Source organism: Cydia pomonella, unplaced genomic scaffold (genome assembly GCF_033807575.1).
Source record: "Cydia pomonella isolate Wapato2018A unplaced genomic scaffold, ilCydPomo1 PGA_scaffold_183, whole genome shotgun sequence".
In the NCBI taxonomy this organism is placed as follows: domain Eukaryota; kingdom Metazoa; phylum Arthropoda; class Insecta; order Lepidoptera; family Tortricidae; genus Cydia; species Cydia pomonella.
Genome location: NW_026907824.1, coordinates 461,905 through 483,121, shown reverse-complemented (window position 1 = coordinate 483,121; position 21,217 = coordinate 461,905). Strand labels below are relative to the sequence as shown.

The 21,217-nt window shown below is 37.9% G+C and overlaps 2 protein-coding genes across 3 annotated transcripts in view; one reads left to right on the top strand and one right to left on the bottom strand.

Moving 5' to 3' along the window:
• LOC133533615 (phosphoribosylformylglycinamidine synthase-like) overlaps positions 1–2,056 on the top strand; it is a 33,247-nt gene extending 31,191 nt beyond the window's left edge. The window contains exons 24-25 of the mRNA XM_061872622.1: positions 810–900; positions 1,012–2,056. Of these exons, the coding sequence (XP_061728606.1) occupies positions 810–900; positions 1,012–1,114 (194 nt within the window). The 3' untranslated portion in view covers positions 1,115–2,056. The remainder of the gene's footprint in view (positions 1–809; positions 901–1,011) is intronic.
• On the bottom strand, positions 2,053–20,437 carry LOC133533614 (fas-associated death domain protein-like). Of its 2 annotated transcripts, XM_061872621.1 has the most exons (3): positions 19,902–20,437; positions 15,935–16,131; positions 3,321–3,574 (listed from the first exon to the last, which is right to left on the bottom strand). In XM_061872621.1, the coding sequence occupies exons 1-3, from the start codon at positions 20,260–20,262 to the stop codon at positions 3,470–3,472; spliced, it is 663 nt and encodes a 220-aa protein (XP_061728605.1). In that variant the 5' UTR covers positions 20,263–20,437; the 3' UTR covers positions 3,321–3,469. The 2 variants fall into 2 exon arrangements, with proteins under 2 accessions (XP_061728604.1, XP_061728605.1); XM_061872620.1 differs by lacking the exon at positions 15,935–16,131 and having other exon boundaries at positions 2,053–3,574; positions 19,902–20,426.
• Positions 20,438–21,217: the final 780 nt, after the last annotated feature.

Genomic DNA, 21,217 nt, shown 5'->3' with positions numbered 1-21,217 from the left:
CTCTTCATTATTTTTAGAGAAGGCAGGAACCAAAACTTATATCAGGGTTCTAGGGTGGGTGGGACCTTATATTATATCTTCACCCTTCTTCACTTTCCTTCGTGTTGGTTCACGACCAACCTCCAGGATGATTTTTTCCTTCGTGTTAGTTCTCGACTTACCCCCAGGATGTATGCTGCACAGCTAACACCATAGTACGCAACGAAGATCGTTATAAAAAACAATGTGGTCTTGTGTCGAAGTGTTCGGCAACTAGACCGACGTGTGGACGCTACCACGCACAAATAAAGAATGAAGAGCGCAGCGGTCGCCGCACGCAGGTAACCAGTAAGCGGAAGTTGGTTTTCACAGTTTCAATCAAAATAGTTACTCTTAAATGTGTGCGATGCTATCTGTACAATAAGGAAACTACATGGTTAATACAAAATTATATCTGAAAAATGAGGTGACGAAATATAATTGCGTACTTTTCATGTATGGGCTCCCATTCAACTATAAAATTTATTTCGATACGCTGAACTCAACTATAAAAAAAAATCACCACTCACGTGCCGTCCGTATTTTTGTCTACTTAGATAATTACCAATTTTCATTACTTATTTAGGTTTTATATTTAAAAAAATATTTTTGGTTTTTCCTAGAAAAAGTATTGTATGCAATAGTGATATAATCAAGATTTTCAATCTCGTACCTCACTTAGGCAACTCAGTAAGCTTTGTTGTCTAAACACGGTGCTCCACTGAAAAGCTCTACTATAGCATAATAGTATTTGTCCCTACAAGTTTAGTGATAGTGTATGTGTATTCCAGTGGGCATCGCCGGCGTGCGGTCGCGGGACGGGCGGCACGTGGCCATGATGCCGCACCCCGAGCGCTGCGTGCTGCGCTGGCAGGCCGCCGCGCCGCCCGCCCTCCCCGCCCCCGCCGCCCTCCCCGCCGGGCCTGCTGCCGACACACGCTGGCAGGCCGCCGCGCCGCCCGCCCCCGCCGCCCTCGCCGCCTCCGCCGCCCTCCCCGCCCCCGCCGCCACCGCCCCCGCCGCCGACACGCTCAGCCACGCCTCGCCCTGGCTGAGACTCTTCCAGAACGCATACACGTGGGCTGTCAAACATTAAATGTGCATCGAACAAATTGCTTGAAAACGTTACGGAAAAGGGACGTCTTTCTTGTAGACAATATTATATAAAACTATTAAATCTTACATCATTCAGCTTTTAAGGAGCTTGCACATGTTTATGCTAAAAAATGTTTCAATCCTAATGGTGAATATTGGTTGTGGATAAGCCTTTCCTGCCGTTACAATGCATTTAGAAATCGATTTATCGGCACCCGCAATGTGGTACTTTTTGATTAAAATCGCTACAAAAAAATCCTGACAGACAATATTCGATATAGGGACCGTGCGCGTTGGAGGGTCTGCCATCTTGTGGTCTGAATCAGAACCATAAACAGGCACATTTACACGTCAAGTGTTTTCTTGTGCATAGTAGGTTCTGCCATCTTGTGGGCTACATCGGAACAAAAAACATCACATTTACGCCTCGCGCCAAAAATCTGACGGCTCCTGTGCTGCCTCCTATAGTTCATGCACGCTCCCTTATGATCTAGTATATTTTCTGTAGATGCGCCATAAGCGTGCGCCCGTGAGGGACAAAACATACACAATGCGACAAAATTAAAAACACGTTTTAACCTTCCTGACAACTTACCAAAACCAACCTACGTAATTTGATCGGGTTACTTGTTACCCGAAGAAGAAAACAAATGAAGATGTTTTACGCATGGTAGGAGAGAAGAGGAGTTTGTTGAGCACCATAGAAAATAGAAGAGGAAAGATGCTTGGACACCTGCTACGACACGACGAATATCAAGAACATAATTGAAGGGAGAGTTGAAGCAAGGAGACGGAGGGGGAGACCAAGGAGAACCTACATAGAGCAAGTAAAGGAAAAACTCAACGTCGTGTCGTATCAGGCTGTCAAGGAGAAGGCAGAGGACCGACACACATGGAAATCGCTCCACCGACAAGAGTCTAACTCTTAAATATATGATGATGATTTGTTACCCACCATAAACCATACTACTGGTGAGGACTATAAAAAATGTGAGACTGTGCCAAAGGCAAACAATAATAACGCTTTCTCTCCTACTCCTACTGAAAGTTCCATTAGAGCATCTCGTCCGGTCATCTCCCGGCTCTACCATTTCATCTTTATAACCTATACCGTTTTCCCTCACGCTGACCATTTTAGGAAGCAATCCAAGTATCAGTATAAGAGACGCCTGTAAACGATATTTAAAAAAAAACTATTAATTGTAGAAAACTTGTAATGTCTATAAATTTACTGTGAAATTACTCTTTGCTGCGTGTTGGAAACGGGACATTTAGGTACTGTATTGTTAGTCGTAAGTTGCTACTGATATCATATAACCCACTTGATGACTACATTTCCATGGATGCGATATTTCGTCTTCCAATACGTATGTATTCCACACCAATTTGTGATACCAATGCATTATATTTTCAACATGTTGAATTCATATTGTTTTGCACAAAAACTAGAAAAAGAAGGAGAGAAAATAAAATTAGAAAATCATAAAATCCTTGTGGAAATTGAGTGCCTTATTTATAGTCATTTTGATAAATTGAAACAAACTCGAATGTTGCATCTCATTTATTATGCTATATAAAATATACATATTTTTATAGTGTAAAATGTTTTAAAGTTTACTCGTTTTATAGTGTAAAACATTCCTATATACAAATATGTTTTAAGTTAAATATTTACATGTTAAGTATTATTAAGAACAAAAGTGCCTTATGAACTAAAAGTTCGTTGTTTTTTTAATAAATATCGAAACTTCTTAAATTTATGTTATTTATTTTACCTTTTTACTTTCTAACGTAGTTATTACACTGATGGATCCGCATCTATGGATGTATATAGCGATGTCACACCGGACCGGCGTGCGGTTCAGCGTCCGATGTGAGCACCGCATTGAATATAAAATAAATACTACAGGTTGAATACCTGCCTGTATAAAGACTAATTTGAGTTTAGTAATTATATGGATTTCCATCAGAAAGATCTTCTAGGCACGGAACGCCACACATGTCTGTGTTTAATGTTTAAATTAAAATTTATAATTAAAAATAGTGTAAATTTTGCTGCATATTTATTAATAAATAAATAATAAAAGGGCCGAAAGAGAATGCTAGATGTTCATCGTAGCAATGTCTCTTATTTTTCTAGACAGTTCCTTTCTACGAGATTTCTCTAACGCGTCTAAGAGATCATAAAACCATTTCTTACGATCAGCTCTTCTCTTATACATCTCCATAATTTCTGCAGCTTTTTCTTCTATTGGTTTACCATTGCATTGTATTTCATCGATTCTCCATTCTTGGATGCCCAGGTATCTGGCTAGATTGCGCCAATACGAGCCTATTTCTTCGACGATGGTTTCTGTTATCCTCTCACGTTTCCTCTCACATAGACCGTCCGAGAACGCACTATCCTCGTTTTGTTTTGGTGGTGGCTTTGGTAGAGCACATTCCTGAATATTTTCAGCAGCTGTAATTGATACGAGTAGTAAGATTAATGTAATATTTTAACAATCTAAAAGCTCCGTTTCATTGGTCGATAACTCAGTACTAGTGAAACTCATATGTTGATAACTCGATCGATATACAAAGTGCGGTGATTTCCCGCAGGCGGCACAGTCAAGTGTAAAAATGTGGGTGCACACAAATTGCTCAAAAATATGCCCCATAGCTCTTATGCCGGCGAATTAAGAGCTATGGGACATATTTTTGAGTAAGCTGTGAGGACCTATATTTTACACTTGACTGTACAATGATTAGTGAAACTCATGGCATGCTTTATGAATATCTGCCGCACGCCGCAAGCGGGTTATATCGGCCAATGAACACGGTTCCCCGAATGCGGGCCCTATGCCATGCGTTATGGTAATCTCCCGCAACCCGCATGCGGGCCCTATTGATCAATGATACTGAGCCTTAAATGCTATAAGGACCGCAAAGAAGTAGGAAACTGAAGTATGAACTGTCGCCTGCGGTATTTCCGGACCGATACGACCTTCAAACCACAGCTTCAAACCGTCAAGAAAAGAGCGTACTCCCATCTTAAAGGCCAGCAACATCTTAAAAGGTGTTGCAGGTGTCCATGGGCGGCGTTAATCGTTTACCATCAGGTGATCCGTCTGCTCGTTTGCCTCCTCTATCATAAAAAAAGGAAAGCTTAGAAAGCTCACTCCATAAATGTTTTATTAATTAAAACTGCGCAGAGCGTCCAGTGGCGCCCTCAATAGGGGTATTATGTTTTGTAATACCTAAACCAATTAAGGCGCTTAGCACACATTAGATCCGATTCGCAGGTCGCTCCGACGTTTGATCGAGACAAAGCTACGCGCGTATTATAGCGACATCCCGCTCGCACGACATCCGAATCGTCTAATTTCTGTATGATTCAGTAAATTAATGTTGTACTTTCCTCAATTATGAATATATGTGATTTTGTATTACTTACTTCTAACTTCATCATCTCAACGGAAAAAAGTATTTGCTGTTTAGATGATGACGCAAAAAATAAGTAAGTAAATTAAAGCTCAATCGGACTACAGTTTTAATATACTGGATTATTCAGAAATGGACCCGTTAATTTACACAATCCCCGTAATGAGGGTGCCACTGGACGGTCGATTCCCTCTTAATTAAATAAGTTTTATGGTAATACGTATTATTAAGGTTATATCTTATTACAGATAAGTTTTCGCAGAGCTCGGTTAAAAATATATACTATAACAAATACTTGAGTTTTTAGGGTAGTCAACTAGAGTCAGACCAAGATAAGTTGGCAGCGATTTTGACAGCCTAGATAGTGCAGTAGTGCTAAGATGGTCAGCTCTTTATTATTTGTCACGTTCTAACAAGTATGTAAGTGCGAAAGTGACGGGCATAGTGACAAGCGATAAAAATGGAACCATGCTCCCACTGCTGGTGTTATTTTAAACACCAAACTTCTATAAAATTAATTATGACGTTTACTAAACACTCGCACAGGCAGGGCTATCAAAATCGTTGCCAACTTAGCATGGTCTGACAGGAACCCATAGTTTCGCAATGTCTGTCTATCTGTCTGTCTGTCTGTCCGTCTGCGGCTTCGCTCCGTGATAGTGGTAAAAAGCTAAAATTTGGCATTGATATAAAAAAATGTTTTGGGTGGTTGCCCTACACGAAAAGTGGGGATGTTTTTTTTCACTTCTATCCTATACTGTGGGTTATCGTTGGATACGTCTTTCAAAACAAATATTGGTCTTCAAGAATCATTTTTAGTTAAAAATAATATTTTCAGAAATAATCGCTCTCAAAAAAAAAACTGTGTCTCCTTACTTTTGAACCATGGGTCCAAAAAATATGAAAGAAAAAGTCCTGACAGTTAAGCTTAGTAAAGAATTTCAAAGAAAACTATAGCGATCAAACTAAATCAGGATCGTTTAAGCCGTTTTTGAATTTTTGCAAAAAGTATATTTTAACGGAAGGGTACTTAACTATAGAACCCTACACTTAGCATAGCCCGACAAGCTCTTGGTCGGCTTTATTTTTGTAATTATGGAGTGAGCACTCTAATCCTACTCCTTATTTTAACACTTTCGACACCGCGTACCCGACACTCGGGCACTCGTAAACTTTACTCAGATGCCGGCGTACCCGGTAGTCGGACACGAGCTATAAACCTACACGCGACGCCAAAGTACCCGATAGGCGGGCAAGCATTGCATCTTCGCTACCTCAGGGCTGCCACTGCCACTAACAGAAAAAGTCTTCTGATTATTATGTACTTGTGTGGTCGAAAAATTGGTACAGTTGATTATTATATTTTATTACTTCACTTTGTATTTTTATTTACTTAACCTAATACCTAACAAAATAAAAATTCTTATTAGTTGGTATGCCGTGTGTGCAATATTAATAAATGTTGATGATTTGGCTTTGTGTGATTTTATTTCATTTCCTACTGCCCCACTGGATGCATTGTGATAATTGATAAAACGGATAAACAGATGAGACACCAGATTTAATTTTATTCACGTAAGTATACGAAAGTTACTTGGCACAGCCCTGAGCGTCCGCCGCTTGCCCGACTAGCGGGTTCGCGGCGTACGGCATTGATTTGCACGTCGTTGCTCGACTAGCGAGTACTGTCGGTTTCTGGGGTATTGTTCGAAATTTTGCCTGGTTGCGAAAGTGTGAATAGGAACAAAAATATAGGTATTGAATTTTGACTGACTTTCATGCCGTTTCGTTTTTGTTTTTATCAAAAACTATACAATCAATCAATCAATCAAATCATTTATTCCGCATAAAACATGTGATACTAGAAATAGTTCGAACTATAAACATATGAGTAACAGTGGTAATAAGCATTTCAGAAATTCAGTTTCTAGGTCAGTATTAGGTCATGTATGTGGGTAAGGCATGTTGTGGTAAGTGCGGACTATTTTCCGACTAGGTAATTGGACTACAGTACTGGCCAATAATATATCACCTCCATATTTTTATGGTAAATTTCCTGGTTGTAAATGAGTATAGTGTACTAATTGAATAAGTACCCACCCAGTCTGCGTTTGAAAATATTTTGGCAGCTAAAGTGCGGATCTTCGCGATAAAGTACGAGTACGGACTATGTTCCAGAATCTACTCTGTTCACTTTAAAGTCTTAAAATACGTGATTTATTAGATTTTGAATACGCCTATGTTCTGTTGATTCTGTAATTACGCATTCATAATGTCATTATTTCTATTCAATTCAATGTTTCATTTCATATAATATCAATTTATATTTCATATAATATTCATATAATATCAGTAAATGGAGTCTTTAACTAAGCTGTGCAATTTCCTTCTGCGCGGCATGCTCAATCCCCTTGTTTGTCCGTACCTGTACGGTGCGTCATTGTGCGCGTTAGAAAAGAAAGATGGGGGAATCAGACCAATCGCCATTGGCACTACTTTTAGACGGCTGGTTGCCAAGTTGGGTTGCCGTTCTGTCAGAGACGAGATGGCGGCCTACCTCCAGCCTTGCCAGGTAGGTTTTGGCACACCTTTGGGTTGCGAAGCAGCAATCCACGCGACAAGGCATTTTTCAATGGAGCACGAAAACAGCGATACTGTCATCGTAAAACTAGATTTGAAAAATGCATTTAATTCTGTCGAAAGGGATGTAATTCTACAGCAAGTTAAACTTCGCACCCCCGGTCTGTATCCATTCCTTTTCCAGTGCTACGCCTTCCCCAGCAACCTGTTTTATGAAGACAGTATAATCACCTCACAAGTTGGTGCGCAACAGGGTGATCCATTGGGTCCTCTCGTATTTTGTCTGGCAACCCAAAGTCTGTTTGCGGCATTGGAGTCGCCTCTGAATGTCTGGTACTTAGACGATGGGACCATAGGAGGTAATTTTGATGTCGTATTTAATGACGTCGCCAAGCTTTTGCCAGCGCTACGAGCTATCGGTTTAGAGGTGAGTTCCTCCAAGTGTGAGTTGTATGCTTGCAGCAACCTGGCGTTAAGCTCCTTGTCCAGATTTGAATCTTTGCTGCCGGGCGTAAAGGTTATTAATAAGGCATCTTTTGGTCTCCTCGGGGCGCCAATTTTCCCTGAAGGAGTGAGTTCAATGCTTCAGGCAAAGACATCTGCTTTGGGGTCTTCCTTTGAACGTTTGAAGCATCTATCAGCGCATGTATCTCTTACGCTACTGCGTAGCTGTTTGTCGATGCCGCGCGTAACTTACTCTCTGCGGACGGCGCCAACTTGGATGTTTAAGCAGGATACAGAGGACTACGATACCGTGCTCAAACAGGGTCTGGAAGGTCTATTAAACATCCAACTGGACGATAAACAATGGCGCCAGGCAACACTCCCCATTCGGTATGGGGGTTTAGGTATCCGTCGTATGTATGACATTGGAATCGTCTCATTCCTTGCTTCTTCTCATGCTTCGGCAGGCCTTGTTGCAAAGATTCTCTCCATGAACTGTGGCAACATCTGCCTTCCTTTCATGCAGGAGGCTCTTGACGAGTGGTCTACTCGGTCGTCTGCAGGGACGCAGCCGAGCGACCCTGCTTTGCAGAGACTCTGGGACGACACCTTGTGTGATCTAACATATTCGCAATTACTAGCTCAAGCGGTTAGGGTTGAAGATATGGCCCGGCTCAAAGCGGTAAGACAACTTGAATCGGGGGCCTGGTTGCAGGCACTGCCTTCGCCACATTTGGGGACCCTACTGGACAAAGACACCTTGAGAGTAGGAGTCGCCTTACGGCTGGGTTCCAAGGTGTGTGAGCCCCATCGCTGTATATGTGGAATGATGGTGGAAGCGAATGGACACCATGGCCTGAGCTGCTCCCGGTCTGCGGGGCGGTTCCCGAGACACCATGCGATCAATGATTTAATACGTCGTACCATGGTCTCGGCGAACGTGCCTTGCATTCTGGAGCCTCAAGGCTTAAGCCGTACAGACGGCAAGCGCCCCGATGGCCTAACGCTGGTTCCATGGGCCAAAGGCCGCTGCTTGCTGTGGGATGCAACTTGCGTGAGTACATTTGCGCCTACTCATCTTGCTCCCACTAGCAGGTTGGCAGGCGCAGCCGCGGAAAATGCCGCGAGGCTCAAGCGATTAAAATATGCCAACCTGGAACCAGCGTACGATTTTGTTCCGGTTGCGGTCGAAACGGCTGGGCCGTGGTGTTCGGAGGCGAAAAAATTGGTTAGAGATTTGGGGCGGCGTCTACGTGACAGAGGGTGCGATCCCCGTTCAGGCTCCTACTTAGTCCAACAAATATCGCTTGCCATCCAGCGCGGCAATTCCGCAAGTATTTTTGGTACTTTTGGACTGGGGAGTCGGAATGGGGTGGATATTTTAAGTAGGGCAGTATATTAATTAATTGTGTTTTTTTTTTTTTTTTTTAGTTTTAGTGTTTTTGTTTGCTTTTTTTTGACTTTTATGTACATGCGTTTGGTTTTTAGATTTTAAATTTATATCAATTTTACACGTCAATTTGAAACATGTAACATATTTAAATTATTGAGAAGGTTCATAATATTTCATTTTTATTATTGAGGCAGTAAGTAAGTATCTAGGTAGGTACATTTGGTTATCAATAATTCATATTACATTATCATATATTTATTTTATAATTTTATTGGCTTATTGCATGTCCGTTTATTATTTACTCATTGATTGCTACCTTTGATTAATCGTTTTTTCTTGGTGACCTAGGAGAAGAATTTAGTCTCTCATACAAATAGAGCATGTCCCAATCGCGTATCCCTTTGGTTTTTGCTTAACAGTGTATAAAATAGGTATAATATTAAATAGCGCTTATTTAAAAAGGTATTTACATCTTATTTACCAGTTCAATGTATTTAAAGCAAGGGTACAACGCGGTATCGCTAACCCAATAAGCAGCCGATCTGTATCACGTGACAGTGTCCAGCATTGCGGTTACTTTCTTAATCGCAGATCTTTTAGAAAAGAGGTAGGATGTGTCGGTCCACTAGCTTACCGTTGATATTCCGAATGTGATTTAGTCGTTTCTATTATTTTGAAGCTAAATATATCTATCCTGGGTCTAATGTGTTATAGCAAATTAGTTTATTGAAATATTTTTGTGGATAGTACAAAAATCGGACAGACAGACGGACATGACGAATCTATAAGGGTTCCGTTTTTTGCCATTTGGCTACGGAACCCTAAAAATGGTTATTTTTTCATTAAATGTCTTCTGGATCGCCGTTCTCCAGTCACTTATGGTGACCCAAGAGACATTTACGATGACTCAGGACACGTTATTTGTATACATTTTGACTATTTTTCTCCTTTGTATTTCAATTATTAATTTTGTAATAGAACATAATATGGAATGATATATCACTTTGCTGATGAGTGGAAGTGGACTCGAAATGTTTTTTTCTTCTTCCTTGATATTTTGCGATATTTATTTGGTAAGCTGCAGTGCAGTTCAGTTCAGTTCAAAGATACTTTATTCATGAGGCCTAGCAACAAGCACTTATGAATAGTAAGAGAGTATTACATATAATTATCTTAAGCTAATTATCAGAGACTCCGTTGGTTGGGCCACCTTGAGAGAATGGACGAAGATCGAAACGTAAAAAGAGCGTACCTGAGTCGCCTAGCAGGAGGACGTCCTATCTAGGGAATGCAAAAACCGGAGGTTTTTCAAAACCGGTTTTTTCTTCGGTTTTACCACAAAAAAAACCGAAACCGGTTAAAACCGGTTTCGGTTTTTAGAATCAACAATTCTTAAATTCATCGCCATGGAATAAAGAAAAGATTGCTTCACGTGTAAAAACGAATGCTAGTATAGTACGAGGGTTGCTACTTATATATCCAAAAACAAACGTACACGGCTGAAAATGGTTTTATTGTTTTTCAAAGTATTCCCCTTGATGATCTATGCACTTTTGCATTCGTGTGAACCAATTTTGAAGCACTTCTGACACTCCGCCTGAGGTACCTCCATAACTTGTTGTTTGAATGCGTCGACAGCATCTTCAGCGGTCGAAAATCGTTGACCGCGTAATTTATTTTTTATATTGGGAAATAAATAAAAATCATTGGGTGCCAAGTCAGGGCTGTACGGCGGATGACCCGTTAATTCCACATTTTGACCTTCCAAAAATAGAGTTGTTTCGCGTGACGTATGACAGCTGGCAATGTCATGATGAAGAATTGATATAGTGCTGTTTGCTGACGATACCTCTCTCATCTTTAAGGTCAAACGACAGGAAGTTGCCGACGTTTATGTAAACAGTGCTATATCAAATGTAGTGCAATGGTTCAACGTCAATAACCTAATGTTGAATGGGAAGAAAACTAAATATATAAGGTTCGTAACTACCAATGTCAAAACTACACAAACGACGGTCACCATCAAAGATGAGGAACTAGAACCAACTATCAGCACAGTATTCCTAGGTTTAACATTGGATGCCAAGCTGCAATGGGGTTCCCACATAAATATTCTCGCAAACAAGCTCAGTTCTGCGGCGTTTGCGGTATGTAAAATACGTCACTTAACAGATGAAAAGACAGCTAGATTGGTATACTTTGCCTACTTTCATAGTATCATGTCATACGGTATCTTGCTTTGGGGTAGTGCTGCTGATGTAAACGCCATTTTTGTACTGCAAAAGCGCGCCATACGTTCAATATATAAAATGAGTGCTAGAGATTCGCTTAGAAATAAGTTCAAGGAGATTAATATATTGACTGTATACTCCCAATACATTTATGATAATATTGTATATGTCCATAAATATAGAGAAAAGTTCAAAAGAAATTGTGACATACATAACATCAATACCAGAAACAAGGACAAACTTGCAGTGCCAACCACACGGCTGCAAAAGATCAAAAACTCTTTTAAGGGCAACTGTGTACGGTTCTACAATAAACTGCCAAGTAGCGTAATTGAACTTCCACTGAATAGATTCAAGAAACATATTAGGAGTAGATTAATTTGTAAAGCTTATTATAATACCAAGGATTATATTAGCGACAAAAATGCCTGGGACTGAGTTGACATATGCACTCTTAATATTAATATTATTGTATAATTTCTGCTGTTATTCTTATTCCTATTATTGTGTTTGACATTGTCTTTTACATTATTGTTAATTGTTACCAATTTCATTGTTTTTTATTTATTATTATTATTTTTTGTTTAATTAATGATTATAATTGTACTTATATTTGTATGACTTGTCAAAAGTGCTTATTATTAAGCCTTCTTGAATAAATTATTTTGAAGTTGAAGTTGAAGTTGAATGATTCTTCGTCGCTGGTTAGTTTTACGAATTTGTTCAAATACTTTACGGTTTTCTAGTGGCACTGTAGCTACATGGCCATTAATACCGAAGAAGCAGGCCACCATTTGTTTCAATGTACTTTTTGCACGAGTAACTTTCGTAGGGTTCGACTCATTTTGAAACACCCATACCGTTGATTGTTGCTTCGTTTCGGGATCACATGTAGATCCAGGATTCGTCACCTGTATAGATGTTATAAACGGCCTTTGAGTCACCACGGTTATATTTTTTTAACATTTTATTGCACCATTCAACGCGAGTATCTTTTTGCTCCTTAGTTAAGTTGTGCGGTATCCAACGCGAACAAATTTTTTTTACAGCTAAATGATCATGTTTTATGCTATTAATGCTAGTCATAGAAATACCCAGAGTCGACTCTATCTCGCGGTACGTAACATGTCGGTCGTCCATTATAAGTTTTCGCACAGCCTCAATATTTTGTGGTACAACGACCGATTTCGGGCGACCTGTCTTAACTTCGTCCGTAAGCATACTACGTCCACGATTGAACTCACTAAACCAGTGATACACAGTAGTTTTAGATGGAGCTTCATCACCAAAAGTTGAAGTTACATGATCTATGCACTGTTGTTGCGTTAAACCACGCCGAAAATCATAATAAATCATAGCACGAATATTTTCACGAGTGAGTTCCATTCTTGCAGCGAGATGACATTTAAAACCCGTCAAAAACAAAACACTAGCGTTAATAAGAAAGAAAAAATATACCGGCCAGTACTTAAACAAGTTCAAATTTTACCATGGAGGTCAAATATACTATTTAAGAAGATTGTAATCCCGGTTTCCGGATATATAAATAGCAGCCCTCGTATACCTATACACGATTTTATCACGAAATTAAAGACAGAATATCTGACTATTTTATTGTATTGTATGGGAATTGTCAAATGACTTAATGTTATTTGTAACTAGGAATAGGAACAAACCAATTATATTAAATTATTTTTACAGTACATATGGGGCTACTTTATAGCACTAGTGCGAGAAGTAGCATATTACGTTACTGTGTCGAACATTTAAAGGGCCATATGTACTGTAAAACGTTGTACGATACATGTGCGAATAGGTAATTCGCAACTCGTGTCGATTTAAAACACTCCCTTCGGTCGTGTTTTAATTTATCGCCACTCGTTTCGAATTTCCTATTTTTCGCACTTGTATCGTAATGTACTATTTTGGTTGTTGATCAAACTAACACAACACCACATTATTTGATTTGATGTCGATTCAACCGGTTTAGGATCGATTTACACCCTTATAATGAATAAAACATGCAACTTAGTTAAATAAATAAAAAACCGAAAAAAACCGAAACCGGTTTTTTCAAATTCTAAAAACCCGGTTTTGGGTTTCCGTCAAAAAACCGGTTTTAACCGGTTTTTTCGGTTTCGGTTAAAACCGGTTTGCATTCCCTAGTCCTATCGGACGCCCTAGGTATCGCTGGAGCGACATGGTGGAGGCGGATCTGCGCGAGCTTCGAGTCGACAATTGGCAAGAGATCGCACAGGACCGAGAAAAGTGGCGCTGTCTTGTGTCGGAGGCCAAGTCTCATTTTGGGTCGCTGAGCCAACGGAGTAAGTAGTAAGTAAGTAATTATCAGAGCAATTTATTGATGTGAATATTATTCCATAATACTAATGAATTATAATACAGATAAAATTGAATACTAATAATTTACAAAATATCGTCAAACATAAAAAAAACAATTGTATAAAAATACTAGTCTAGAATGTTTCTAGAATAAATTCTAAATGTCAAACAAATAAAATAAAAAATAAAAACAACAAAAGAAGCACAAACATTGGAATATCCATTTCATCATCATTATTCAAATATAATAAATAATTAATCATTTCGAATCTCAATTAATCCCACGTTAATTTATCATTCATGTAGTCTTGTGTGGCATAATAAGCTTTAGAAATAAGTTTATGCTTTACATGATTCTTAAATTTATGAATTGATAATTCAGTAATATGGTTTGGAAGTTTATTATAAAATATTACACAATTACCCATGAATGTTTTTTTAATTTTATGGAGCCGAGTGAAGGGCACTGCGAGCCTATGTTTATTTCTAGTATTAATATTATGAATGTCACAATTTTTCCTAAAATCGGTAATATATGAGATATCGGTAATACATAAAAGGACATATAGAATATTCTGATAAACGTATGCACTCCTAACTTTAATAAAGACGTAACTTTAAAAAAGCTTTGGTCCACTGAGCTTAAAACGATGAAGTGCCTATTATATTACATTAGAATTTTAGTACAGGCCCCAAATAACTGAAAATGTCTCTTGGCAAACTAAATTTGTCTCTGAGAAAACTACGACGTCCTTAAAAATTTTACGTACATTTCGCATTTTTCTGAAGAAGAGCAATTGAATTGGATTTTTATTATTTCTTATAAATGTTTGATTTCATTTACTTATTACTAAGATAGAAAATGCATGAATGCGTTTTATAAGTAATATAGAAACTTTCCGTCGATTTTTTGTCATTAGTGACCCAGGAGAAGTATTGATTACTGTTAAGTATGGAAAATCAAACAGGATCTACCCCATTTTCGAGTAACCATAAGGAAAGCGTTTGTGTTCTTTTATACAGTAGATACCTAATCATTTCTTTCGATCAAATGAGGTTTTATTAGATAAATCGTGGGTAACCCAGAGGACACATTTTAAGTCATCGTAACATAATAAACAGCAATACTTGTCAAAATAATGAAATTTATGCGCGGCTCGTATTCACATACAAAAATTTAATTATAGTTCTATGTCAAATATATAAAAACTAATGAGAATTCTAAAGTTTTTTTTTTTAATCTTTCTCAATGACATAAAAAAGTTGACCAGAAAGGTATAAGTAAAGAGAGGTATGGGTAAAATTGTTAGCTAGGCCTAGGCAGATAATTTTATAAATCGAGTTAATAATTCTTTTAGACTATATGTGTAAAGTTTATTTGAATAAGCAATTAACCTTTTGACCGCCAAAGACCTCATATGACTCGCGCAGCTACCGCCCAATATCAACCTTCATGCGTACCGACAAGGTTCACGATTACGTGTCCACTGACCTATCACATGGGCGTGTCGTTCAAAAGGTTAAAAAAAACGGTCAAGTTCGAGTCGGCCTCGCGACCCAAGAGTTCTGTAATATTTCACACATTTTTTTACATAATGTATTTTTTTCTTACGATCGACTCACGATTACCGTTTCTTATCGGTTTTTCTACAATCTATGAAATATACGTATGTGAAATATATAATTATATTTGAAATCCTTATAGCTTCATCTATGGAAGGTGGAGGTACCTTCCATAGCTTCCTCATTGGATATATGTCACAGGATACTTAAAGTGAAAACTTTTTTTCTAATTTATCCACTAAAATGGCCGCCAAGTTGAAATTTCATGTGGATATTTATGTTACCTACTTGATCGTCTTTGGATCAACAACATTCGTATGAGTACGCACTAAGTTGGGTAGAGCTCTGGTACATCAATAAACATTGGCTAATGAAAATGTAACCATAAATTGTAGAAAAATTTCGTTTAAAGGTTAAACTAAGAGGACGAGTCTTGGACTTACTGGGTCTGAGAAAGGAATAGGGGTAGTAGGAATGGAAACGGAACAGGTACGGAAACGGGTTTGGGTCACTTGGGTCAGGTCCAATTCCTCGCCTTGAGATGCACGCGCGCTAAAAATACAATAGGTATGGAAGAAAACTTAGCACTGCAGTTGTTACTGCATGCTTGTGCTGAACCGTATTCAATACCCAAGCGGAGCCGAGACCCGCACAATTGCACATCCGGATCCGTTATTAACCCCGGGATGAATGACACGGGTAGGTACAGTGTACATCAATGGGCGTGTAGTACGGATGTCCTAATAAACACGGTACTCGGTCCCATTACTATACCATATCATACCTTACCATGCGCCATGCAATATATACCACACTGAGTAAGCCATAAGCCGCACGCAATACCTACATAATATGCAATAATCCAGACGCCGTACGCAATGCGCCACACCCAATACGCCACACGCCATATTCTGTATGCGATACGACATATGGCACACGAAATACGCCATACGCTGTGCGCCACACACCAAGCACAATATGCCATCCGCCGTACGCTGTACGTGGCACGCTTTACTGAGTCTGTGTGTAGATCCGAGTCTGAGGCTGTGTCAAAAGACAGTTAAACTTTACTAACTTTTAAAAAGGGCACTTACAAAATGAAAAACAAATATGTTGAACCCTAGTAACCGAACTAACATAAATGGCGGCCATCCCTACAACTTGTGGTAAAAAGTAAATACATTTTAGTACAATTTAACACTTGGTCTTTAACTTAGGCAGATAACTATGCAGATAAAAAAGGATAATATGTGATATGTGTTTGAGAACCTTTGCATTATTTTGTACCTACGTTTATAAAATCAATGTAGTCCGTACTTATCCCGCACGGAAAAGTGCGGCTAAATATGTATAATGGTATAGCCAAATCCAGCCATAATTAGAAATTTCAGCCTATATAAAACTTATTAAAAGTTAAAAATAATATGTGCAATAAATATATAAAAACGTGGGCAAAACTCACTTCGTTTAGGAAATACATGACAACGAGAAAATGTGGATCTCAGGTAAACTCGTAAAATTAAATTTTAGTTCATTTTAAATTAAACCTTTTGTGGCGCTAAGTGTGATATGGAAGCCAAAAACGAATTTTGGTAGGTGTGTGGGTTTCAATCTAATAAGTACCTATCTATACTAGATGACTGAATTATCCGCACTTCTCCCAACATACTTTAACTCATAATCGGCATTACCTAACTAACTGCGTAACAATCTGTTAAAGTATTTACTTTTAAAAAGATTACTAGCTATGGATAATTGCAAGGCATAAATAAGCCTAGCGTATAAATAAGGTGATCAGTCGGATTCTAAGGCTCATAGGTAGCAGGTATAGTATAGGTAGTAGTAGGTGTAGCAACATAGATTGTAAAACCAGCTTCCAAAGTAGCGGATGAAACTATGCGTCTAAAGTAACTATCATTCTCTGAAAACTATAAAAACAAATATGGATAGGGGAGGGTGGGTCACAGTGGGTAAAGGGTAACAGTAGTGGCTGTTTTGCAATAACTTTGCTAATATAACTTGTACAGGGATAAGCGCTCACGACGTTACCAAAGATGGATTGCTAGATAGGTATCGGTGTCAGCCATTAAGTTTACATTTTCTTGGAATAACAACGACACAATCAAGGTCGACACGGAAAAATAAAATATGATCACTTTTTAATGACAAAATCGGACTAATCTCAACAAAGAATTAAGTTTCCCCTCTGGGTTGGAAGGTCAGATAGCAGTTAAAGCGGATTTAGGATGCAACCGGGATATCGCTAAGGTGAGGAGGAAAAGGAAAAATAAAAGGCAAATACAAAATAAATTGGATATTTTATTCTTTAATTTTACATGTCTGACTCTACGAGCGTTCGGAAAACAGGATACCTGATGATAGCAAACGCCGCAAAAAGCACTTCAACTAGTAATTTAAAATCCCTTTCAGAAAAGTTTATAAAACCTATAAATTTACTCCGCTATATTTTCACTGGTAACTTGGTAAGCATTGCAATTAACCATTACAAATTGAACTGTAAACCGTAACGGACAGTTACAGTTTAGGGTATAATTTGTAATGGTGGTTGGTCAATTGCATTAACGTTTCGGCCAACACTGTTGGTAAGTATCTCTCGAGCTATTTACCTGCTGTATTGTATCATTAAAATCCAAAATTTTATCCTAAGCTTGATGTATTAATATTAAGATTAATGTTACAAACAAGACTATATTTATGATAAATAGGATAAACAAGAATTGCATTTGTTTAGATATATATACTTTTTTAGTTTTTTCACAGCTATGTCAAAGTCCTTCGCTTCATGCCTTGAGGGGTTAGATTTATTTTTATTTATAGTTTTGTGTGCATGCGTGTATAGTTGAAAGCGATTATGTAACTGATTGTAAAAAAATCTGCCTATATTATTATTTTGAATAACACGCTTATGAAGGTTTCTTATTGACTCATTAAATCCTTTTGTTGTTTCAGTTGTTTCATATCCAGAGTCTTTTTCATAATTGAAACTTTCTGAAAGGAAATTTAAATATTTTGATAAATATTATTTGCATAGCCAACTTCCTAATTAGTAAGTAGCAGTGATAAGCTGATAGGGTAGCATTTCACAAGCTTTTATTTGACTTGCCCTGTTAGTTAGTGTCCGTGAAATCTTGGAAGCTAAATTAGACCCATGTCCTGATTTTCGATTGAGCTGAAATTTTGCATACATGTGTAAATCGGATGACAATGCAATATTAAGATGACATGGAGCTGATCTGATCATGGAGATAGGAGGTGGCCATAGGAACTCTGTGATAAAACAACACAAACTTATTGTGTTTGGGGTTGTTAGAATTGTCTCAATGAGTGTTAGTTGCCTGTAGAAAGGAAAGTACAGCAGTTTTTTTGCTAAAGACTTATTATAATACCAATGGCAACCTTCTGCCTTCATAATTAGATCAGGCAAATGGAATAAGCATGGTGAATAATTTCAGCTCAACCATACATAGGTAATCTAAAATATCTTGCAAGTTTTGAACAGAAAAACATACAAACACGCCAATATAATAGAAAATTTGTAGAAGATACTTACCCAAAGTGTCTTCATCGTGGCTAAGTCAGCCACTATTGCAAATTTCTCGAACTATTACACTGATCAAGACTGTTTTAAATCCAATAGGACATGGCAAATATGTTGTTTACTTCCTACACTGTGCCGATTGCGTACAACATAAATAACTACACAAAATGAACAAAAGCCAAGTTTTAATGATTGTCAAAACAATTCAGAATCAAGAGGAAGTAACTGTCAAACGCTAAAGTTGAAACATGTAAAAAATAACACAAAATTTCACTAATGTGTTAATTCTCTATGGCAATTGGGTGAATCAACTTTTTTTGTTTTGTTATCCTGTCCCGTTGTCCAAGGGACAACAGTGGCAGTGTTTGAAGAGACGTTGTATGCCGTTCTATGTACATGCTTAGTAGGGGGCCCATTATGGACATTGGTTATAACGACCACAAAAACACAAGTTTAATACGTTTAAGTACCATAAAATCGTCCCCTGGACAACTAATCGTAACCATGGCAACGAGTGACGCTAAAAAGTTGATTCTCCCAATTAGTTAACATGGCAATCAACCATACCTGCATCACGTAAGAGGAAAGTGGAGAACCATGCGCAAACTGCTTTTCGGTGCAACCATAGTCCCCATCTTTCTCTCTGGATATTAACAGTATAGAACAGGGATCACCAATGAGTTTCTTCAGGGGTCCGGTTTTTAATACAATAAAATAGGTTGGGTTAATAAAAAATTCAAACAAGCTATGGTTAATATACATAGATCAAATTGTGTAAATTTATTTTTCATAATGTTAATCCAAAGAGGTAAATGTTTTTATACAGATATGGTTGTGCTTTGTGCTGTCTACTATTCTCTTATTTTTTATACATTTTATTTAACATAATTTAACTAAAACTAAAAATAAGTAGACAAACATAATCATAAATAGACTGAACATATTTTTAATTGAACTTTAAACTACCATGTGTGAAATAAAATATAAACATTAATGTTATGGTTACATCCTAGACCTGAGTTCTCGTAATGTGTTAATGATACGGGACAATGGGGTAGTATGGCGTTACGGGTAAATGGGGTAGTAAATGGAATTTGACATGCTTGTTTGCTTTTCTGTCCTACTTATCCTGGGTATTGAGTATTTTAATTTTATTTTCTTTGCGTCTTAAGGCTCTGAAATACTACACTTATAATGTTATTTCTTAGTTGTTTTCTTTTTTAACTTTACTGAATAAAAATGGAGAAGAACTTACCATATTGATTTAAGTTTTGTTTAGGACCACGATTTTGCTCATAACAGCTGATGCTATTCATTATCTCCATATTATCCGGGAGTCTCTGAGCTAGCACTTGTAATGGCAAAATATTCTCTTCAGACAGTACATCTCTAAGTTCCAAAACCTTTAAAAGTTTTCCAATTGTAGTTATTTGCTCGTATCTCCTGGCAGAGTTGATATCGTTTTGGTATAAACCTTTCATCGCATGTAGTATTTGGCTGTGCATATCACTCATACTGACCCTCAGTGTAATTAATTCCTTTAGCTTTGAATAATTTGTTGCCATTATCGTGCGAAATTGAGAAGCGTGGAACGGTAGAGTTTCGACACGCACCATCTTTATTTCAGAGACACTTGCTTTTTGGCGTTGTTCTTATACATTTTATCCGGTAATTTTCGTCCTCCAACCAAGTTTTCTCAAATACAAAACAACTTATAAAAGCTCCAGATCGTAGAAAGAAAGATTAGTTAATGTTGAGTTAATTAATAAAATTAATAAATGTCAATGTCAAAAAAAAAAAGATTACGTTCCATTGCTCAAATTGCTACAAGCCAGAAAAGTAAACTCAGTACTGAAATAAAATGTTACTACCGAATTATCCTTTAATACAGTGATAATACATAACAACGAGTTCTACCACACTGATAATAATAATTAGGAATGTGATACGAGAAGACAAGTTTGTATAGCAGGGCACAAGTTATTATTTGTAACGGAACGTATAGTTAGAAGGGGCTTCCCACCTGACGACGTCATAGAGCAATGTCGTCATCGCATAGGAAACTGCATAATCGTCAATTAACTGTTTTCACACTTTTAAGTCACAGGAACCCTAATTCATTCCTTTATTAGTGGTTCTAAATTTCAGGAAAGCCATTTCCGTCAGTAGAAAAAAGCGTCAAATTTAAAAAATGTAGGCGGGTTGGGTTATTCTCCCATAGAAAATGTGAATTTCGTGCCTTTTTCTACTGACAAAGTTGTTTAACTATACTTAAACATAGAGTCAAACCAAGCTAACTCGACACCGACTTTAATAGCACACACTATGCAAGTGCTATTTTAGACTTCTATGAAATTATGACGTTTAAAATAACATTTCCACACTTGCACAGTCTGTGATATCAAAATCACTACCGAGTAATCTTGGTCTCAGGGCCTAACGCGAACACCGAAGTTCGCAAATTGCGGCCATATATGTCTTATACTCCAATTATTTATGGCCTATTTATTTGAGGAACGGGCACCTAACTGCACGTTTTTAAGGTTTACTAGTTACAGTTATATCAATCTT